The sequence below is a fragment of the Oncorhynchus tshawytscha genome, linkage group LG18 (genome assembly GCF_018296145.1).
Source record: "Oncorhynchus tshawytscha isolate Ot180627B linkage group LG18, Otsh_v2.0, whole genome shotgun sequence".
NCBI classification, from domain to species: domain Eukaryota; kingdom Metazoa; phylum Chordata; class Actinopteri; order Salmoniformes; family Salmonidae; genus Oncorhynchus; species Oncorhynchus tshawytscha.
This window is the reverse complement of record NC_056446.1, coordinates 17567817-17592184: the sequence shown is the minus strand read 5'-3', so window position 1 is coordinate 17592184 and position 24368 is coordinate 17567817. Positions and strand designations below refer to the sequence as shown.

General features: G+C 41.0%; 1 protein-coding gene across 2 annotated transcripts in view; it reads left to right on the top strand.

Moving 5' to 3' along the window:
* LOC112217342 (beta-taxilin-like) overlaps positions 1 to 24076 on the top strand; it is a 29584-nt gene extending 5508 nt beyond the window's left edge. For both annotated transcript variants that reach the window (XM_042300722.1, XM_042300723.1), the window contains exons 5-11: positions 17281 to 17475; positions 19890 to 20009; positions 20205 to 20279; positions 22408 to 22500; positions 22716 to 22811; positions 23023 to 23526; positions 23690 to 24076. In XM_042300722.1, the coding sequence (XP_042156656.1) occupies positions 17281 to 17475; positions 19890 to 20009; positions 20205 to 20279; positions 22408 to 22500; positions 22716 to 22811; positions 23023 to 23526; positions 23690 to 23917 (1311 nt within the window). In that variant the 3' untranslated portion in view covers positions 23918 to 24076. The remainder of the gene's footprint in view (positions 1 to 17280; positions 17476 to 19889; positions 20010 to 20204; positions 20280 to 22407; positions 22501 to 22715; positions 22812 to 23022; positions 23527 to 23689) is intronic.
* Positions 24077 to 24368: the final 292 nt, after the last annotated feature.

Below are 24368 nucleotides of genomic sequence, written 5' to 3'. Positions count from 1 at the left end.
CAGTCTGCCCAGCGCCGCCAGTCTGCCCAGCGTCGCCAGTCTGTCAGGATCAGTTAGATCCACCAGTCAGCCAGGATCCACCAGTCTTCCAGGATCCGCCAGAAGTGCCAGTCAGCCAGGATCCGCCAGAAGTGCCAGTCGGCCAGGATCTGCCAGTAGTGCCAGTCGGCCAGGATCTGCCAGTAGTGCCAGTCGGCCAGGATCTGCCAGTCAGCCAGACTCTTCCAGATCCGCCAGTCAGCCAGACTCTTCCAGAACCGCCAGTCAGCCAGACTCTTCCAGATCTGCCAGTCAGCCAGACTCTTCCAGATCTGCCAGTCAGCCAGAATCTTCCAGATCTGCCAGTCAGCCAGAATCTTCCAGATCTGCTAGTCAAACTGAATCTTCCAGATCCGCCAGCCAGCCAGGATCTACCGGAGCCTACTACCTACCTGAGCTTCATCTCAGTACTGGGCTTCCTCTCAGTACTGGGCTTCCTCTCGGTACTGGGCTTCCCCTCGGTTCCGGGCTGCCCCTCGGTTCCGAGCTGCCCCTCAGTCCCGAGCTGCCCCTCAGTCCCGAGCTGCCCCTCAGTCCCGAGCTGCCCCTCAGTCCCGAGCTGCCTCAGTCCCGAGCTGCCCCTCAGTCCCGAGCTGCCCCTCAGTTCAGTGGGGTTCTGGGTGAGGACTATTAGGCCATGGTCGGCGGCGAGGGTGGATTATCCCAGGACGCGAAGGGGAGGAACTATGACATTTATGGAGTGGGGTCCACGTCCCGAGCCGGAGCCGCCACCATGGACAGACGCCCACCCGGACCCTCCCTATGGGTTTGAGGTGCGTCCGGGAGTCCGCACCTTAGGGGGGGGGTTCTGTCACGCCTTGGTCATAGTGTTTTGTGTTTTCGTTATATATTTTGGTCAGGCCAGGGTGTGACATGGGTTTATGTGTTGTGTTTCGTATTGGAGTTTTATAGGATTTGGGATTGCTAATGATTAGGGGTGTGTCTAGTTAGGTTTGGCTGCCTGAGGCGGTTCTCAATCTGAGTCAGGTGATTCTCGTTGTCTCGGATTGGGAACCGTATTTAGGTAGCCTGGGTTTCGCTTTGTATTTCGTGGGTGATTGTTCCTGTCTTTGTGTAGTGTTCACCAGATAGGCTGTATTAGGTTTCACGTTCCGTTTGTTGTTTTCGTATTTAATAGTTATTTCATGTATCGTCATTCATTCATTAAAGAACACGAGTAACCACCACGCTGCATTTCGGTCCTCTCTTTCAACAAACGAAGAACGCCGTTACACCATTGAGCTAAAGCCTATAGGCGTTAGCTCTGAAAGAAAGCATGAATCAGGCCTCAAGCAAGATTACGTACCACAATTCAATGTAATTTAATTCAAAGTGCTTTATTGGAAAGGGAAGTAGGTTTGCATTGCCAAAGCAAGTGAAATAGATAATAAACAAAAGTGAAATAAACAATAGAACATTACACTCACAAAAGTTTCAAAGTAATAGAGACATTTTCAAAAGGCATATTATGGCAAGGTAGCGATGTGCAAATAGTTAAAATACAAAAGGAAAAATAAATCTTCTCCGGTTGTGTCACATTGGTATGAATGATTTGGGAGACAGGCGCCAGAATGCGTAATAAGGTTTTTTATTACACCCAAATTACGACGTGCCGTGTAAAGGCACGGGGACGAAGACCAAACAAACACTATACACAACACAGGGTAGGAACCCAAACAAAAGAGCGAGGAGTACCTCAAATAAATAACACAAGCGGACAATGATTAACACACGGGACGAGACCCGTAATCATCTGCGCAATCCACAATGGCACGAAAGCCAAAACACACAGCACAGGTACTCACACGCACCAACTGACATTGTAACAATAATCAACAGGACAATGGTAAACCAAGGACACACTTATACAATTACTAATCACTGGGAAAAGGGGCCAGGTGTGCGTAATGAAAGTTCCGGAGGGATCCGTGACAGGTTGCCCTTTTCTTGTGGCAACAGGTCACAAATCTTGCTGCTGTGATGGCAGACTGTGATACTTCACACCAATAGATATGGAAGTTTATCCAAATTTAATTGGTTTTCAAATTCTTTGTGGGTCTGTGTAATCTTAGGGAAATACGTGTCTCTAATATGGTCATATATTTGGCAGGAGGTTAGGAAGTGCAGCTCAGTTTTCACCTCATTTTGTGGGCAGTGTGCACATGGCCTGTCTTTCTCAATAGAAAGGCTATGCTCACTAAGTCTTTACATAGTCAAAGCTTTCCTTAGTTTTGGATCAGTCACTGTGGTTATGTATTCTGCCACTGTGTACTCTGCTTAGGGCCAAATAGCATTCCAGTCTGCTCTGTTTTTTGGTCAATTCTTTCCAATGTGTCAAGTAATTATCTTTTTGTTTTCTCATGATTTGGTTATGTCTAATTATGTTTTTGTTGCTATCCGGGGGCTCTGTGAGGTCTGTTTGTGAATAGAGCCACATGACCATCTTGCTTAGGGGGCTCTTCTCTAGGTTAATCTCTCTGTAGGGGGTGGCTTTGTTATGAAAGGTGTGATAATCGCTGGTTGTTGTTGTAGATTTTAACAGCTCTTTCCTGGATTTTGTTGAATTTTATGTTCCTTTTGATGCCGTAGAAGGCCCTTCTTATCTAGTCTCTCAAATTGTTCACAGCTTTGTGGAAGTTACCTGCGGTGCTGATGTTTATGCCAAGGTAGATATTGTTTATGTGCTCTAGGGCAACGATGTCTAGATTGAATTTGTGGTCCTGGCAAGTGGACCTTTTTTGGAACACTATTATTTTTGTCTTGCTGAGATTTACTGTCAGGGCCCAGGTCTGACAGAATTTGTGCAGAAGATTTAGGTGCTGCTGTAGGCCCTCCCTGGTTGGGGACAGAAGTACCAGATCAGCAAACAGTAGACATTTGACTTCAGATTCTAGCAGGGTGAGGCCGGGTGCTGCAAACTGTTCTAGTGCCCTCGCCAATTCGTTGATATATATGTTTAAGATGGTGGGGCTCATACTGCATCCCTGTCTCACCCCACAGCCTTGTGGAAATAAATGTGTTTCTTTTGTCAATTTTAACTGCACACACCCACTCTGCTACAGCTCAACCTCAGCCAACCCTAGATTGTTGAATGGCACAGTTAACACCTTCTCACAAATAACTGTCCTGATGTTGCAGAGATTGTTCATTCTGCTCTTCAAAACTCTCTAGTGTCAACCCTTGTCACGTGTGCTCCCTCTATGGCCTCTAGGTCACCAGGCTGCTCATTACGGCACACACCTGTCACCATCGTTACGCGCACCTGCGTGTCATCACCTGCGTGTCATGTTGAGTCCAGAACAGAGTAGCAGGGTGGTGAGATGTGGAACAGGAGACAGAATCAGGGCGGCAAAACTGCAGTGAGAGGATAAACAGCGTCAAGCAGGGAAGCAGGTACAGCAGGGTAACAGGATCTTGAATAATAATAATGGCTAGAAGCTTAAACTGACTGAGCAGAGATTACGATCTGGCAGAGTGGAAGTGGCAGAACTGAGTATTTGTAGAGGTCTTGATAATGGAATGAGTTGTAGCTGGTAGGGATCTGCTCTGACTCCCGCACACCCATCTCCAACCACACAAACAAAAGGGAGGGGGGAGAGTGTAGGGAATGGCTGAGGGAATGGCTACAGGTCAAGCAGACACCGGATGACCACTAGGGGGTGTGGCAGGAGCAGATGTGACACCCCAGGCGTCATTGTTTCTGTTTCTGTGTCATGTCTGTGTTGTTTGTGTTTTCTTGTTTTGTATGATATTACGTTTATTTATTAACCTGTTGCTTCGAGCAATCCCGTATCCGGGAGCGTAATTAGCCTCAAGCTCATTACCATAACGCAACGTTAACTATTCATGAAAATCGCAAATGAAATGAAATAAATATATTGGCTCACAAGCTTAGCCTTTTGTTAACAACACTGTCATCTCAGATTTACAAAATATGCTTTTCAACCATAGCTACACAAGCATTTGTGTAAGAGTATTGATAGCTAGCATAGCATTAAGCCTAGCATTCAGCAGGCAATATTTTCACAAAAACAAGAAAAGCATTCAAATAAAATCATTTACCTTTGAAGAACTTCGGATGTTTTCAATGAGGAGACTCTCAGTTAGATAGCAAATGTTCAGTTTTTCCAAAAAGATTATTTGTGTAGGAGAAATCGCTCCGTTTTGTTCATCACGTTTGGCTAAGAAAAAACCCCGAAAATTCAGTCATTACAACGCCAAACTTTTTTCCAAATTGACTCCATAATATCGCCAGAAACATGGCAAACGTTGTTTAGAATCAATCCTCAAGGTGTTTTTCACATTTCTATTCGATGATAAGTCATTCGTGGCAGTTTGGTTTCTCCTCTGAAGCAAATGGTAAAATACACGCAGCTGGAGATTACACAATAATTGCAACGGAGGACACCAACCGGAGCACCTGGTAAATGTAGTCTCTTATGGTCAATCTTCCAATGATATGCCTACAAATACGTCACAATGCTGCAGACACCTTGGGGAAACAACAGAAAGTGTAGGCTCATTCCTTGCGCATTCACAGCCATATAAGGAGACATTGGAACAAAGCGCATTCAAAATCTGGGGCATTTCCTGTTTGAAATTTCATCTTGGTTTCGCCTGTAGCATCAGTTCTGTGGCACTCACAGATATATCTTTGCAGATTTGGAAACGTCAGAGTGTTTTCTTTCCAAAGCTGTCAATTATATGCATAGTCGAGCATCTTTTCGTGACAAAATATCTTGTTTAAAACGGGAACGTTTTTTTATCCATAAATTAAAAGAGCGCCCCCTATATCGAAGAAGTTAAAACACTCACTCCCTGAACTTGCTTCCCGACTCTCAGCGCACTCGTTACAGCCCTAGCTATATGGAAACACAGTTCCCAAAAAATAACACTAGAGCTCACATTAACATAATCACTGGCGACACACTGGTGCATTAATGGAAAAAGCCCATTACCCATAAAGTTTCTATTAATGTCTTGCTGGTGGTAGCTGTGAGTATTGAAACTCAAATAGACTTGATGAGGGAAATAAGACATCAAATGCAGGAGAGTGAAAATGTTACTGTCAATGCCTGTCAACTATACTCGTTGGATGAATCCATTTCAATTCAATCACTTTTTGACAGCATCCCTTTTGATTTAAACAAAACTTTTCGTACATGTTTGCCAATGGAAGAAGAGGTCAGAAAGTGACTTTTGCCAAAACATTCAGGAGATAAAGGTGTTCAAAGTTGACCCGTTTTGCATACCCCACCATTCCATGAGACATCCATGTCTTCATCACTGGAAAAGATCAACGGTTGAGTTTGATATCACTTAAACACCTACAAACAGGGTTGTCAAACTATTTTATAATTTCTTTAAAAATAAAATTGTTCTAATCATATTTGTTGTTGCTTTGACCCTACTTTACGTCCTCTGAGGTTTTTGTGTTGTGCTGATCGGTTGAGACACAACATGCTCTCGGGTGTCATTTCATTCATAGAAATATAATTAATAGAATGGATATATCCCTTCAGACCACTGTAATTTAGCTGGTACACCATTGAAATTGAATTGAAATTGTAACTTCTAATTACAACCACAAAGATAGCCACCAGTCCACCCACCCACCGTCCAATTTCAACTTACAGTTTTTTTCGATTGCTAAACGACAGTGGACACAACTGGAGTCACATGTGCAAAACTCTAACTAAAGTCTGCACAGCAGCAGTTCATGTGGACCAAACTCTAGTTCGTTTTTCATTGCTTGAACACAGTTTTCAAAACTCTACACACTTATCCCATGACTTTAACCACAACCTGCACAACACTGTGGATTTACAGCACTTTGTTCAAATGCTAACACACTGCTGTCAAAACTGTGAACCACACATTCAAAACAGAATAGATTTCAGCCTTGTGCCTTTCAAACACTGCTGAATGCAATTTCAGCTGAAAGGCTAAGCAGGTGTCTTGTTTTAGACTTGTTAGTGAACACACACACATATTACAGTATATATAGGTAGAGCTCAGAAAGACTCATTTTGGATATGGAACAAGGAAGATGGGTTCGTGGAGGGAGAGGGCGGATGCGTGGAGGAAGACAAAGAAGACAAAGAGCTGTTATTTCAGATGAAATAAGGGCTACACTTATAGACCATGTCATGAACCATGGTCTCTCATTGAGAGAGGCAGGGTTGAGGGTGCAACCCAATCTGCAAAGATCCACAGTGGCATCTGTAATGCGAATTTTCCATCATGCAAACAGGTGAGAGTTACATCCTTACAGTAAATGAAAACATTACAGGAATCTATTTTGTATTGCAATTATAGAATATTTACACAGATATATATTACAGTAAGTTTGACTGTAAAATATATTTTTACAACAGGACCCAAAGGCTGCCCCCAACAGGGGGAAGAGGAAAAATATTTTCAGATGCGCAGGAAAATGCTATTGTTGACAACAATGCAATAAAACTGCGGGAGATTCAAGACAGAGTGCTAGCTGATAATGATATATTTGAAAATGTTAATTCTGTCAGCACAACAACTATTGCTCGAGTCCTAAAGAAACACCAAGTTACAATGAAACAGTTATACACTGTACCGTTCGAGAGAAACAGTGAACGGGTAAAAGAGCAAAGATACCAATATGTCCAGGTAAGACGTCTGAGGTTACGTACACAGCTATACAAAATATTTACAGTAAAAAAAAACACTAGCATTTCTACAGTAAAACTGTGCACTTACTGTTTTTCAGAGAGTAATGGAGGTGGAAGCACTGGAAAGACCACATTCATTTGTATTTATCGATGAAGCTGGATTTAACCTTGACCCATACAACACAGAAAGGCTTATAGCTTTCCTAGAACAGCTCTATGCTCAGCTAGTGTCAGCAGAACAGGGGAGCCAGTAAGAAACCCCAAGTTTTTGTCATAGTTTGCGATAACGTTGCTTTTCACCACTCTGCAGCTGTCACAGATTGGTTTGCAGCACATCACAGATTTATGGTTTTGTACCTGCCTGCATATTCACCATTCCTCAACCCAATTGAGGAGTTTTTCTCTGCCTGGAGGTGGAAAGTGTTTGGTCACCACCCACATGACCAAATGTCTCTTTTGGAAGCCATGCGTGCCGGATGTGAGGACACGAGTCCAGAGGACTGCCAGGGATGGATAAGGCACTCCAGAAGGTTCTTCCCCAGGTGCATGGCAAGAGAAAACATTAGATGTGATGTTGAAGAAAACCTGTGGCCTGATGCTAGAGAGAGGCAGGATTAGCCCCTCAATTATTTGTTCGAATTACAATATGTACTTTTAGTTTCTACCTTTTTTTTCTCATTACTGTAATTCCGTAAATTACTACAGACTATTGAAGCAAACGGCTAATTTTCATTTACCTTAAAGAATTGTTATGTTCTAAAAAAAATTATAAATCATGTGAAATAATGTCACTCTTTTCTTTGAAGAAAATATTACTTTGTAAAGTATAAAGTATTACTAGATGAAAAGTTTGTATTTTCTGTATTGGTGTTTGATGCTAGTGTTTTTACTCTCAGTGTGTTCTGAGTGACAGTGTGTGTTATCTCAGTGAGGGTTGTGCATAGTGTTTGGCTGCACTGAGCGTGTTTTGAGCCATGTGTTAAGAGTTGTGTTGCTTGGAATGAGTTTTGCAGGTGATGTGAACTGTTTAGCTCAGGTGACTGTTGGTAGTGCAGACTGTAGTTAGAGTTTTGCACATGTGACTCCAGTTGTGCCCACTGTCGTTTAGCAATCGAAAAAAACTGTAAATCTATATTTCTATGATTTCAATAGGTTTCCTATGGAGGATTGACAGTATAATTTAAACCACACATATTTGCATTCAAGGCTACATTATCTTATGTGTAGACATCTACCCATCTTTGTGGTACCATTTGAAAGTTGTAATTTCGATTTTATTCCAATTTTAGTACATTTATCAGCCACCCTATATTCAAAAGCATGTTGTGTCTCAACTGATGGCAGACACAACACAAAAACCTCAGATTATGTAAAATAGGGTCAAAGCTACAACATCTGTAAATATGAAAAATCGGAGTTTCCAATTTTTTTAACAAAAAATTGACGTTAAAGGTAAAAATATGACAAAATGTATATTAAAAAAAAAGTTGTTCAATCAATCTATCTAATCTAATCTAAGACATGGATGTCTCATTGTATGGAGGGATATGCAAAATAGGTAAACTTTGAGCAGCTTTATCTCTTGAATGGTTTGGCATGGGCAAATATGTATGGAAGGTTTCATTCAAATTAAAGGGGTGCTGTCAAAAAGTGATTGAATTCAAATGTCTTTACCCCACTGTAGAAATGTGCTTAAAAAATACATTCTACTGGTATTGTCATTCGAAAAGTTGGATGCTTAAAGGCGCCACTCCCAAAACGCCTTGACTCTCTACCCTGAGTCAGAGGGATCTCAATGTGAGGGGGTCATATCTCAATTAGGCCTTACATGGGTGAGTGTCCTGTTACATCTATAAATAATAGATTGACATACGGTATGTTTAGTCATCCCATTATAAGTGGCTCATGTGTAACATTTCACAGAAAGAGCATGACCAATGGCACTACCTAATTTTAGCAAAGGTCACAGGTTTAGCACAATGAAAGCTTTCTATTGTGAGTTGACACATTGCCACTGCTGTTCATCCTCTCAAAAGGTGAAACCTCTTTAGCTAAACTCTAGGTATTGATCAAGTTTATGCCTTAATCAACATAAATGAAACCGCTGTTCACTTATCCTTTGATTCACAGCCAATAATTATGTACACAGTTTGGCCATTTGATTTGTTTATGAATCATAAATCACCCTATAAGTCAATGGCATAATGCTCAATGATCTGTAAACAAATAGTCCGTTTCTACTGGATCAGTGTCCTATCTATTGTGCAACCCTTACACAATCTCTGGGACCTATTGAATCTCCTGTTCTGCTCCCCTTGGGAGGTAATTGGACTCCATGTCGCTCTCCCTCTCTCGTCTCTCACCGCCACAAAGCACTGTGTGTGTGTGTGTGTGTGTGTGTGTGTGTGTGTGTGTGTGTGTGTGTGTGTGTGTGTGTGTGTGTGTGTGTGTGTGTGTGTGTGTGTGTGTGTGTGTGTGTGTGTGTGTGTGTGTGTGTGTGTGTGTGTGTGTGTGTGTGTGTGTGTGTGTGTGTGTGTGTGTGTGTGTGTGTGTGTGTGTGTGTGTGTGTGTGTGTGATTCCCACTCAGAGAGGAGACCCCTCAGACACAGGGCACCAGTGACGCGGCTCTTTGACAAGAAGGATGGTTTCATTGGGCTTTTGTGGCATCTGCTCTTCGACTATAAATCAAAGGCGAGAGAAAGAGGCTCTAATGCCTTGACCCATCTCTTTCTGCTCCTTCTAGCATCTTCACATTTCAAGATATAGAGGAAATCAGGGTTAAAGCAGAGTTAGGATGATCATTTGACTGTTGGGTATAATCGATTAATATGCAGATTTGTGTAAATAGCCAGCTCTTTATACATCCTAAATCAATCAAACAAACAATATACAAACAAGAATCCTACATGCTAACAAAAGTTAATCAAAATGTGCTCATCTGAATTGGAATGGGACAGCTGTTGAAAGTGGAAGATCATGTCTTGTCATCTGGTAGCTCATGATGTAAGCGAGAGTCTGAGGAGGCTTGGCATTAATGTGCTTTGCTCCTTTAGTTGTAAGAGCTCTGTATTTGTGCACTTATCGGTGGGTGTAATTGCGCTACAGTACATTTCCCATGTTGGAGCTTATGCCTGTGTCATTTGTAAACACAGTCAAATAAACAGCCATGTCTTTAGAAACTCTGGCAATGCTTGGTTCACTTCTCAGTAAGCTAAGTCTGGAAACTGGCATTTCACAATCCTGACCCCAGCAACTGAATGTTTTTTTTGACACATGTTATATTTAGTTTATTTTTTCAGAGTGGGGTTTACAGGTACAAAAAACAATCAAAGAAATACCTACATATAAAACCCCAGCGCATTATATTATTCTTTACAGAGTCACGTATATTTGTCCAGGCCTCAGTTGTTCCTTGACTAGCACCATTTATTTTCGCTGTCGATAATTCTGATATTATAACATCTAGTAGTAACTGTATCCACTGGTTAAATGGGAGAGAGTGAGTGCTGTCTGCCAGCAGTAATCTTCTCTGATTGATGGAGAGATTCAAGGGACTATCATCGTTAAGTAACATAATAGAAGCAAAGCATTGAATATTTAAATTCATGCACTTCGAAATTCATTTTGTAACTTTGCCCCAGAAGCATTCAACTGCAGGGCACTCCCACATCATATGAAGGAATGTGCCTACCTGATGTAGGGGATGCAGGGAACAGATAGGGAGTTGGTGCCAATTTAATCGTAAAATGTTTCCTTGTTGTTAAATACAGTCTGTGAACAAACTTAAAATGTATAAATTGTTGGTTCAGAGTACGGGATGCCAAGTTAATATTTCTCCATACTCTGTTCCAGTTAAAAGGTGGTTGAGATTCAATGAGATTTGTGGACTACGGTTTTGTAATGGCTAGCTCAGAATAATAATAATACATAATAATACATATTATGGAGATCAGTCCTTTCAGGAGCACAGATACTTTATTTATAAATCCCATCATTGGATGGTAGTTGGCTTTCCATAGTTGTAAATATAGAAAAGAAGGAGTTGCCTGGTAATGTGTGTGTCGTTCAAATCTTAGAATGATCTCAAACCATTACCATCCATGATATTGATAAGGGTACGAATTCCATATTTGGACCATTGGGGGGATGCAAAAGGCCACCCTCCAGATCGCAAGGCATTATTGTAACATACAGTGCCTTGCGAAAGTATTCGGCCCCCTTGAACTTTGCGACCTTTTGCCACATTTCAGGCTTCAAACATAAAGATATAAAACTGTATTTTTTTGTGAAGAATCAACAACAAGTGGGACACAATCATGAAGTGGAACGACATTTATTGGATATTTCAAACTTTTTTAACAAATCAAAAACTGAAAAATTGGGCGTGCAAAATTATTCAGCCCCCTTAAGTTAATACTTTGTAGCGCCACCTTTTGCTGCGATTACAGCTGTAAGTCGCTTGGGGTATGTCTCTATCAGTTTTGCACATCGAGAGACTGACATTTTTTCCCATTCCTCCTTGCAAAACAGCTCGAGCTCAGTGAAGTTGGATGGAGAGCATTTGTGAACAGCAGTTTTCAGTTCTTTCCACAGATTCTCGATTGGATTCAGGTCTGGACTTTGACTTGGCCATTCTAACACCTGGATATGTTTATTTTTGAACCATTCCATTGTAGATTTTGCTTTATGTTTTGGATCATTGTCTTGTTGGAAGACAAATCTCCGTCCCAGTCTCAGGTCTTTTGCAGACTCCATCAGGTTTTCTTCCAGAATGGTCCTGTATTTGGCTCCATCCATCTTCCCATCAATTTTAACAATCTTCCCTGTCCCTGCTGAAGAAAAGCAGGCCCAAACCATGATGCTGCCACCACCATGTTTGACAGTGGGGATGGTGTGTTCAGGGTGATGAGCTGTGTTGCTTTTACGCCAAACATAACGTTTTGCATTGTTGCCAAAACGTTCAATTTTGGTTTCATCTGACCAGAGCACCTTCTTCCACATGTTTGGTGTGTCTCCCAGGTGGCTTGTGGCAAACTTTAAATGACACTTTTTATGGATATCTTTAAGAAATGGCTTTCTTCTTGCCACTCTTCCATAAAGGCCAGATCTGTGTAATATACGACTGATTGTTGTCCTATGGACAGAGTCTCCCACCTCAGCTGTAGATCTCTGCAGTTCATCCAGAGTGATCATGGGCCTCTTGGCTGCATCTCTGATCAGTCTTCTCCTTGTATGAGCTGAAAGTTTAGAGGGACGGCCAGGTCTTGGTAGATTTGCAGTGGTCTGATACTCCTTCCATTTCAATATTATCGCTTGCACAGTGCTCCTTGGGATGTTTAAAGCTTGGGAAATCTTTTTGTATCCAAATCCGGCTTTAAACTTCCTCACAACAGTATCTCGGACCTGCCTGGTGTGTTCCTTGTTCTTCATGATGCTCTCTGCGCTTTTAACGGACCTCTGAGACTATCACAGTGCAGGTGCATTTATACGGAGTCTTGATTACACACAGGTGGATTGTATTTATCATCATTAGTCATTTAGGTCAACATTGGATCATTCAGAGATCCTCACTGAACTTCTGGAGAGAGTTTGCTGCACTGAAAGTAAAGGGGCTGAATAATTTTGCACGCCCAATTTTTCAGTTTTTGATTTGTTAAAAAAGTTTGAAATATCCAATAAATGTCGTTCTACTTCATGATTGTGTCCCACTTGTTGTTGATTCTTCACAAAAAAATACACTTTTATATCTTTATGTTTGAAGCCTGAAATGTGGCAAAAGGTCGCAAAGTTCAAGGGGGCCGAATACTTTCGCAAGGCACTGTATTAGAGTATGGGCATGACATTTTGATTCCAGTTACATTTTTTTTTTTCAATTTTGCAGATGGGGTGAAATGCTAGTCCCTGGAAATACAATTTACAGTTTGGTACGGATAGTCCTCCTACGTATTTCCATCTTTGTAAATGTGTTAATTGTATGCGGGACCATTTACCTTCCCATATACATTTTGAAACAGCACTGTGAATTTTATCCCAATAGCCAGAAGGAGAAGCCATGGGAAGCATTGAACTACAGAAATTCAGCCTTGCCAATATATTCATTTTGACAATAGATATTCTGTCAGTTAAAGAAACTGGGATATTATTCCATCTACTGAGATTGGATTGAATTGATTTGAGCGTTCTGTTAAAGTTCTGGCAATGGTTTTATCTAAGGAAGGAAATGTATATTTTCCCAAATATTTAAAACAATTGGGATTCCATAAGTAGAAATGGAGTCATCCATTGGAGTTTTGAGAGGCAGTAGGGATGATTTGGGTAGAGACATTTTATAGCTTGAGATTAGGCTGAATTTATCCATGAGTTTCAATTTGTTTTGGGACAATTGAGATACATTGGCTGGATAAAGTAAAAAATATTGTCTGCGCATAATGAGATGAAGTGATCAGATTTTAAGGACATTTGTGTTATTTCCGTTGATAGACGAATTGCCTGGGCCAGATGTTCCATGGATAGTAAGAATAACAGAGGCAAAATTGGATCGCCTTGTCTGCTGCTTCTAGTGACTCTGAACGAAGCAGAACAGATATTGTCTGTTATAACTATGGCTGAGGGATTGGCATATAGTATTTCAATCATATTAATGAAATTGGAGCCAATTCCCATATGTTCCAAGACAGACCAGAGATATGACCATTCTAGTCTATCGAAAGCTTTTTCTGCGTCGAGAGATAATACAGCCCAAGGAGCTGTTGTTTCTGATGAAGCATCTAAGATATGTAATAGTCAACAGAGGTTATCTGAGAATAAACACTTTTTAACAAACTCGCTTTGAACCAATTTGGGTAAGTCTCAAGATGGGACAACAACATTTTAGAAAACAGTTTAATATATGTGTGTATCAAAGAAAGGGAGCAATAGTGAGAACACCTTTTTTAAATAAAAGCTAAATTAGTCCTGTATACACATTTCTCCCAAATTAACCTTCGTGAATGGCTGTATAAATAATTACGAGCAATAGTGGACCTAATTGATTCCAACATTTTAAATAGACCTCAGGAGGAATACTGTCCCATCCAGGTGATTAGCCTTTATTCATGATATCCAATGCCCCTTTGAATTCATTGATAGAGATTTGTGCTCCCAGCGAGGTGGTTTCCTCTGATGAGAGAAGAAGAGTTCTTCATTATATTATAAATGACTTAGTCTTGCTTGGTGTAGATTTAAAATCGGTTGTGTACAGTTCTTTATAGAAGCGGGAGAATCTGTGATGGATTAATCTGAGTTCTGATCATAATTCCCCTGTTTTAGATGCAATAGTTGCTATATCAGCTAATTGATCATGACTGCGTAGCTTGTTGGCCAGTAAACGACTGGGATGATCACCATGGAAGTAATGGTTGAGTCTTATTTGATGGATGGAAAATTCTGCTCTCCGTCGTATCAATAAATGAAGTTTTGTCTTGACTTTGGAAAGAGTAATAGCTACCTGGTCTGAAAAGAGTGTTGAAAATGTTCTAACACAACATTTCCAAATATATTTCCTTTAATTGTGATTTATTTAACCCAGATACAAATGCGGTTGCATTCTTTTAATAAAACCTTTGGTGGCATCCCATAGAATCTTGTTCAATTTCAAATTGATCACAGAATGTAGGCTTTTGTAGTACTGAAATGTTGAAACTCCATCTTGTGGCTCTTTTAGGGGATTCAGAAATTTGAAGTTGGCAGTAGTAAGCGTGGTGGTCAGAAAGCGCATATGTCTAATGTCCATTTTCTTAATTAAAGAAATTACAGGTGCAGATAATTGTATGAAATTGATTTGTGAGAATAATTTATGCCTGTTTCAGTAGAAAAGGAAAGGAAAAAGGAAAGGGTACCTAGTCCGTTGTACAACTGAAATTTGTCATTCGCATTTAACCCAACCCCTCTGAATTGTACTCTTTTGTTTTAAAATGATGTACTCACCAGACATCAATGAGATTCTAATCAGAGAGTATATGCTAGAGAGCCTTGGTTGCATATGGATTGTATATTTGGTCTTATTAAAGTTGTCCCACATGTCCAAAATTGCATTCATGTCTGTCCCAATAACCAGATGGAATTAAGTTCTAACAATATGCTGTTCAGAGAATTAGAAATCATAGGATCATATGAATTTGGAGCGTACATATTAATAAAGGCCATTTTCTATCCATAAATAAAGGGATAATGCATTCTTGGTCGCCGCCTTTAACCAAGATGATCATTTTTAGTTTCTTGTGTATCATAATGATTACACCTTTAGTTATGTTTGGGGCTTATGAAAAAGCAGTCAGTTTGAACAAATGGTTCTCTTTTCTATGTCCGTCCTTTTGAATCAAGTGTGTTGCATTGCTGTATCAACCTGATTTCTTGCTAGGATATCAAGCAAACTGGAATGTTTAATAGGACAGTTTCGGCCTTTCAAATTCCAATAGAGAATAGCTAGCATTGCCATTGTTAAAACAAAAATAATGTTTTATTAATAATGTAATTGTTTTATTTAGTGTTAATAAGCCCATGGATGTGAAAAAAAAGCGGGTTTTGGTGGCACACAACATTTTTCTGGAGGCAAGCTGAAGTTTGGAACTGAAGTCTACGCCCATTCGTCGGTGATTGGTCAACAGTAGGCGTTCCTCAATAAAGTCTTTGTTGTCATTCAATGAGAGATGACTTGTTTTCATGCAATTTTTTTCATTGAAAAATACTGCACCAAACGCGACTAAGATCTTTTTAGCAAAAACGTCAAAATTAATGACATATTTCTTGAGTTATGTTAGATTAATTCAAACTATTTTCAGGAAGCATATACTGGCTATGGCGTCTCAAAATGGACAAACAGTACTATTGCCGCTTTTTTCTTATTTTTCAAGCGAGGGTTTTTTAAGGGAGTATGCAAGCACACTTGTTCGGTTTGGCTAGCCGAGTTTGGCTAGGCACCAGCCGAACCGAAGCATGCTAATGCCTTTACAGTATTGCAGCATACCTATGAAATCTCTTAAGCAACATATTTTTTGGTCTCAAAACTTTTTCAGGCTAGGGTCTATTTTTCTCCACTTCCTGTCTGACTGACGTGCCCAAAGTAAACTGCCTGTTACTCAGGCCCAGAAGCCAGGATGTGCATATAATTGGTAAAATTGGATAGAAAACACTCTAAAGTTTGTAGAAATTTTAAAATAATGTATGAGACTATAACACAATTGATGTGGTAGGGGAAAATCCAAAGAGAGCCCATGCTCTTTCAATGGAAAGTTATGAGTCCTACGCAATTCCAGCTCCCAGATTGCAATTCCTATGGCTTCCACTAGATGTCAACTGTCTTTGTTCAAGGTTTCAGGCTTGTTTGTTCCCAAATGAGGAAGAATTTTGAGTTTTGGTACTGGGAGTCAGAGTTGGAAATCAGTCTGGTGGCGTGCAACGTATGTTTTCTATTGAACATACTTCTTTCTGTATGAAATATTATAGGTTAATTACATTTTAGGGTACCTAAAATTAAATAGAAACATAGATTGACTTGTTTCAACAAAGTTTAGCGGTAGATTTTTGGATTCCTTTCTCTGCATGTTGAATGAGTGGATTACTCAAATCTATGGCGCCAACTAAACTGATTTTTTTGGGATATAAATAACGATTGAATATTGAATAGAAGTGAATATTTAATCGTTATTTGTGATTTTACGAAGCCTGTGCTGTTTGAAAAATATTTTGATGTGGGGCGCCGTCCTCAAACAATCACATGGCATGCTTTCGCTGTAAAGCCTATTGTAAATCGGACAATGCGGTTAGATTATCAATCATTTAAACTTTTAACTGATATAAGACACTTGTATGTACCTAAATGTTTAATATCCATAATTTCTTTGATTATTTATTTGAATTGCGCGCCCTCCAATTTCACCGGAAGTTGTCGACAGGTGTCCTGCTGACGGGACGCCTAGCCCTAGAAGTTTTAAGGTATTGATAAATAAATAAATAACCATTTACCCCTTCAGACCTTTACATTTAGGTTTGCAGACTTGATGAATTAGGGTGGCTAATGAAGAAAAAAAGGAGAGATAAGGCGAAAAAAGTAGGCAAAACAGAAATACAAGCCTAAACAGTCAAACAGGATGACTGTGGGAGCAATAGCTCCTGATCCATTATCATTAGCAATATGGTCTAAATTACCCTAAACATCACATACCCTCAATTTGTATATTAAAGGAATTCTTTGGGTGGTTTTTCTGTAAGCATGTATGTGCTCTATACTATGCGCAGTATGGGACCAAAAATTGGCATTGGCATTTCTAACACACCAGCCCATTCTTTTCCCTGAGGCACCCAAACTGACCAATTATTTTCCTTGAGGCCACCATTATTAGCCAGATAATTATCATTTTGCGCAAAAAAAAAACCAAGTTAGACAGGCCCACTGGGATAGAAATGAACTAGCCCACCTGGCATTAGCCCGAAATGCCAGATGGCCAATACGCCCCTGCTTCTGAATGTCTCTCTCTCTCTCCCACCTTCTCCCACTCTCTTTCTCTCTCTCTCTCCCTTCCTTGTCCCTCTCTACCTCCCTTAATCTCTCAGGAGGAGACCCTAGCTCGTTGTCGTGAGGACGAGGAGAAGCGCAGGGAGATCACCACTCACTTCCAGAGCACACTGACAGACATCCAGGCTCAGATCGAGCAGCACAGTAACCGCAACAACAAGCTGTGTTTGGAGAACGCCAACCTGGCAGACAAACTCAAACACATCATCAGCCAGTACGAGCAGAGAGAGGAGGTACACAACAGGAATACGTAACCTTAACCTCACTGTTATATGTCTGTACACTCTCATTGGGGTGGCAGGCCGCCTAGTGGTAAGAGTTTTGGGCCAGTAACAGTGTTAACCCACTGTTCCTAGGCTGTCAATGTAAATAAGAATTTGTTCTTAACTGTCTTGCCGAGTTAAATAAAGGTTAAATAAAATTCCTGGCCTACTAACACCATGCATGCAGGCTCCGGTCATGGAGTCATTTGATAACCAAAGCTGTTATTGATCATAATTAATCTGTCCCCAAAAGGAACAAAAGTCTATACAGGAAGTAGACACTTGTACGTCATGTTTAGTGAGATAGCTGTGACAAAAGAATTGAGTCAGATCTTTGAATAAAGACACTCAGAGACACTTAGAGGTATTATTGCTCCCTACGCACATCAACAGTCAGAGATATAGCCAGCCAAGGGCGCTCATTGAATAACACTATAGCATGTCATATGTAATCACACAACAATACACCAGGAAAATGACAAGCCTAAAGTGACGCACGAAAAACAGGATCTGTCATGCAGTTGGTTGCCACTGAGGCTGTTGCACCACTTCTGCTGCCCACACACAGCTGCAGCTGGTGTGGTAAAACAGAAGAAGATTTCAATTTCTTATTTTTAACTTTTTTTTTTACTTGTGAGTTTCTAATAATTTGTCTTGAGTGCCATCTGCTGGTTGTAGTCAGTATAAACACTTCAAATCAAATTGTATTGGTTACATACACATGGTTAGTGCGAGTGTAGCGAAATGCTTGTGCTACTAGTTTGACGGTGCCGTGCTATCTAACAAGTAATCTAACAATTCCCCAACAACTACCTAATACACAATGAATGAGAATATGTACATATAGTATGAAGATGAGCAATGGCCGAGCGGCATAGGCAAAGTGTAAAAGTGCATAGGCATAGTAAAATAGATGGTATAAAATACAGTATATACATGTGATATGAGTAATGTAAGATATGTAAACATTATTAAAGTGCCATTATTTAAAGTGGAATTGTTTAAAGTGACTAGTGATCCATTTATTAAAGTGTCTGGGTCTCAATGCAGGCAGCAGCCTCTCTGAGTTAGCGATTGCTGTTTAGCAGTCTGATGGCCTTGAGATAGAAGCTGTTTTTCAATCTCTCGGTCCCAGCTTTGATGCACCTGTACTGAACTCGCCTTCTGGATGATAGCGGTGTGAACAGGCAATGGCTCGGGTGGTTGTTGTCCTTGTTGATCTTTTTGGCCTTCCTGTGACATCAGGTTCTGTAGGTGTCATGGAGGGCAGGTAGTTTGCCCCCAGTGATGCGTTGTGCAGACCGCACCACCCTCTGGAGAGGCTTGCGGTTGAGGGCGATGCAGTTGCTATACCAGGCTGTGATACAGCCCGACAGGATGCTCTCGATAGTGCATCTGTAAAATTGTATCAGAGTTTTGGATGACAAGCAACATTTCTTCAGTCTCCTGAGGTTGAAGAGGCGCTCTGGCGCCTTCTTCACCACACTGTCTGTGTGGGTGGACCATTTCAGTTTGTCTGTGATGTGTATGCTCAGGAACTTTCCACCTTCTCCACTGCTGTCCCTTCAATGTGGATAGGGGGGTGCTCCATCTGCTGTTTCCTGAAGTCCTCAATCATCTCCTTTGTTTTGTTGACGTTGAGTGAGGGGTTGTTTTCCTGACACCACATTTAAGTGTCAAAAAGACATGATTATTTGATATCCAAATAACATCTAAAGTGTCTTATTAAAATATGTGATTAGATCCATACATTGCAATTATGACATAAAATGGATTCAAGTTGACCTTTGATAGTTGGCTAAATGCTGATTGACATAAATGAACTCTGCTCTTTTTGGCAGAAAACTTGTGAATTATGCCACACTGTTTATGCATATGGCTATTTCCCATAGTAAAGAAAATAGATTAGTCTTACGCGCAAAATAAACAATATGTATAGAAACAATTATTTTCCGCAATTGAACTCATCTTGGGTCAGTATTCTCATCAGAATGTGTGCCCTGATGATAATAATAATAATAAAAATCCCGATAAAGACAATACTTTAAACCATTTACTCCCCTGATAAATGTGAAACAATAATTCAGTAAGTCACAGGTTTTAATTGGTCCTCCACCCACTATTTTGTCTGTTCTCCTTGGCATCATAAAAAGTATCTGAACTTCCCAATGAAATACTGTAGGCAAACAACAATGGTCTTAATTACTTATCAAGGCACACATTTATGACCATTTCTCATAGACAGACATAGGGTAGCGGTGGTGGTTTTTAGCTAGATAAAAAAGTGTGAAATGTATCCTAATTGATGAGTCATAACCTGTACAGAATGTCTCAGAGGCCCTTCTCAAACCAAAGTGTCCAATCTCACCTTGTCTATCACTCAGAGCTTGGAGAAGATCTTCAAGCACCACGACCTGCAGCAGAAACTGTCTGATGCCAAACTGGAGCAAGCCCACGCACAGCTGCAGGAGGCTGATGAGAAGCACAAGAGAGAGAAGGAATACGTGAGTTACTATACTTTAACCAACTTTTACTGACCTTACCCACAACGTACTGTAAAGCAATGTCAATGTAGTTGAGAATCATTTGCCTTACATTTTAATTCTGGTTTACTTTCAAGTATACAACCAATAAGTCTTACTGTGCATGTGATGCTCACACAAATGAGTATTGTAACCATTCACTGTCTCTGTTGTTAGCTGCTTAGGGAGGCAATTGACAAAACAAAGAAATGCTACACATTGAAGGAGCAAGAGTTGCAGTTGAAGAAAAAGGTACATTTGTGCTTTGCGTGTGTTTTGTTTTTAACCAGTTACTGGTACACGCAGCTGAGTGGAAACTACAAGCTAAACTTCTGAGAGAGCAGGAGACAGTCATGCAGGCTCAGGTGAATATATCCAATATGGTGCCAAGCACTCTTATTCAAACCTTTTCTTTCAGGTCCAAGCCTACCAAAGGCAAGCACAGTCCCATTAAGGTCCTCTGGATTGCTCAATGTGTTTTAAAGGCCCAATGCATACATTTTTTATCTCAATATCAAATAATTTCTCAGTTACAGTTAAGTACCTTACTGTAAAACTTTTCCATTAAAATGGTAAAATCTCAAGCAAGAATTTTTGGGAGTGATCTGCGTGGGGCGTGGGAGGCATATGTAATCTGAAAACTAGCTGTTGTTGGCGGAGAGTTTTGGAACTCTCTCTGTTATTTGTCTATATTAACTTAAAGCACCTGGCGATGTCACCAGGCAAGCAAAAACTCCACCTATGCATAACCTGTTGATTAGAAGGTCCTGTGTAGATTGTATTTTCAACCAGCAACTATTAGGAAATAACGCTGATAACATATTTTTACACTTTTACAATGTTAGTTTCATCAGCTGTTGTACAATATGATACAAAACACAGGGAAACAGATGTTCGACTGCACTGGGCCTTTAAAAGACAACTAATCTATTTCTGTGTATTTGTCCATTGGGATCTAAAGCCCTTCAATATTGGTCCAAGCCAATATATCACCCCAAACATTGGCAAAGTGACCCCCTCATTTGAGAGTAATCCCAAATCGTATTTCTCCTCTCTTATAACTATATGGCTTAATGTACATAGCATTTAATATGAAAGGAAGGAACCCCTGTTAGCTGAGCTACTGTACGCATTTTTTTTTTACACGGTCAAACCAGCAAAGAGAGCAGTCATAATTCCCATGATAGCAGCAGGCAAGGCAAGAGCAACTTCCTCTCCCTGAACCAGCAGCATGACCCACTGCATCATGGGGATACGAAAAAACTCTTGCTTTGCAATTAATGTGACATGGAGTCGATAAAGTTGATGATTGCATCAATGCAATGCAGCACTGTTTTGCTGTTGGAACATTGAGTGCATACTCCAGTACCATTGATTATTATGATAAAATTACAATTGCTATGTTTATTGGATGTGGTACAATCATTGTTTGGGTGCAAGCAAATTAAACAATGAAATTAGTTGGGCTGACACACACCATGTTAATAAATGATAAATCATACAAAAATAATTTATGAATCCATCGGAAAAGCATTTATCGCTGACAGTTCATATGGTTATAATTAATTGCAGAGAAACCTTGCCATTATGTAAAGCCTTGGGTTTTCACAATAGAAACCTTAGCCTGGCTCCCAACTAAATCAAATGACAAAGTCATATTAAAACATCAATGAAGTTAATATTGCATTTCAGTACCCATACGATTCATTACATATGGGTACCAAGCCATGTCACATTTCCAATCTAATTTACGTGGGAATGTCAAACTGAATTTCTCTGTCCAGTAACAGACAGATTTAGATCACACAAAGAAATGGCCGAGTCAGCCTTCAGACAGAAACTGATCTGAAATACAAAACATATTCAAACTAAAAGCCTTTCCTCTTTTATAAAGTGTGTCAAGTCATTTGTTTTGCTTTTGTGCCAAACCAGTAGCTTCAAAATATAATCAGTTGATCTCAGTTAAACAGGGTGGCTTGCAGAGACATGTTTGAATATTGGAGACTGACTGTGTCTGCAATACTGCTTTCCCCTGAGGGCCTCCAGAGATTAGCCTGTTAACTCTAGCTGGACAGACTGCCTGGCAAGGCATACCAACAATAAGTGACCTTATTGGAAGTGCTTATTTGTTCCCGTGGAAAATATACACAGAGGAAAAAAATTGTCAGCCCCCTCATGAATTACCAAATGTTTGCTGAACCCCCCCCTGGCTCTTTCTCTCTCTCTCATCTCCCTCTAAAGTTTAGAACATTTGTTTCTGGTTTGAAAATATGTTAAAATCATAGATCTGATTGTTCCCGGGTGTGAATAGATGCATATTATTGCTACATGTGAAGTCAACATGCAATCTCCTGAAATCAATTTCTCTGTTTCTCTGCAGCTTGTTCTGTACTCCCAGAAGTTTGAAGAGTTCCAGACTACGTTGTCTAAGAGCAACGATGTGTATGCCAGCTTCAAAAATGAAATGGAGAAGGTATTTAAAAAAATAAATAAAATCATTGTTCCTTACAATATACAGTGTATTTTTAGGGCCAAGTGCTCGGAGGTGATATAAGGTCAGCATCATCCTGAAATGAGAAAACAACTATTTTCTGGAGGGATAGAAGCTTCTATCAAACATGTTCAAAACGATGAAGGCTACATTTATTTTCAGATATGTTTTAACCCAACAAATATTTTGCTTCATAGATGACAAAGAAGATGAAGAAACTAGACAAAGAGTCAACTGTTTGGAAGACCAGATTTGAGAGCACTAACAAGGCTCTCTCTGAGATGATTGAAGAGGTAACTACTTATCTGAAACACATAAAAAAGAGAGCCTTTATTCAAATGAGCTACAACAAGTTTATTTAATTGAATTTGTAAAAATGTATTTTACCTTTATTTAACTAGGCAAGTAAGTTAAAAACAAATTCTTATTTACAATGGCGGCCTACAGTTTAACTGCATGAACAACAGTGTCCCTGACTCTCTGATTCACTCTCTTTTCCCACAGAGGACTCTGAAGGAGAATGAGTATGAGATGTTCGTTGTGAAGATTGACAAGCTGGAGAGGCTCTGCCGAGCACTCCAGGATGAGAGGAAGATTCTGTATTCCAAGATCAAAGGCATCCGTCAAACCCCTAATGCCCCCGAGGAGACACCCAAGGACGAGACACAGGAGCAGGCCCCTGAACCAGTCCACAGCCTCATGGATATTGTTGAGGAGCCAGAGATGACAGAGGAGATGGCCCGTCTGAGAGCTGAGCAGAACAGGCTGGCGGAGTTCGCCGCCTCTCTACTGGCCCCGTCAACAGGAGACAATGATGACGATGACTCTGACAGCGAGGAAGAGCCAGAGTCTACAGAACCGGCTGAGACCCAGAACATCTCTGAACCAACACAGGCCTCAGCACAAGTACAGGCAGAGGAAACAGCACATGCAAAGGCACCAGCACAGGCTCCATCACAGATAGAAGCACCAGCACAGGCTCTCTCACAGGTAGAAGAACCAGCACAGGCTCCTCACAGGTAGAAGCACCAGCACAGGCTCCCTCACAGGTAGAAGCACCAGCACAGGCTCCCTCACAGGTAGAAGCACTAGCACAGGCTCCTCACAGGTAGAAGCACTAGCTCAGGCTCTCTCACAGGTCAGGCCCTCACAGGTAGAAGCACTAGCTCAGGCTCCCTCACAGGTAGAAGCACCAGCACAGGCTCCCTCACAGGTAGAAGCACCAGCACAGGCTCCCTCACAGGTAGAAGCACCAGCTCAGGCTCCCTCACAGGTAGAAGCACCAGCACAGGCTCCCTCACAGGTAGAAGCACCAGCACAGGCTCCCTCACAGGTAGAAGCACCAGCACAGGCTCCCTCACAGGTAGAAGCACCAGCTCACAGGCTCCCTCACAGGTAGAAGCACCAGCACAGGCTCCCTCACAGGTAGAAGCACCAGCACAGGCTCCCTCACAGGTAGAAGCACCAGCACAGGCTCTCTCACAGGTAGAAGCACCAGCACAGGCTCCCTCACAGGTAGAAGCACCAGCACAGGCTCCCTCACAGGTAGAAGCACCAGCACAGGCTCTCTCACAGGTAGAATCACCAGCACAGGCTCTCTCACAGGTAGAAGCACCAGCACAGGTTCCAGCTCAAGTAGAAGCACCAGTCCAGCCAGAGCCCCCAAAACAGCCAGAGCCCTCTGCCAAAAAGCAGACACCAAAGAAGAAGAATGCAAGGAAGACCAGCTGAACCGACAAATGTGCCATTGTGTGATCGTTAGTACTGTAGTCCCTGTGCCTGGTGTTATAGTTGAGATATCTAATCCAGTTTGGTTTGTCTATATACTGGTGTATCCAAAGTCTATCCAA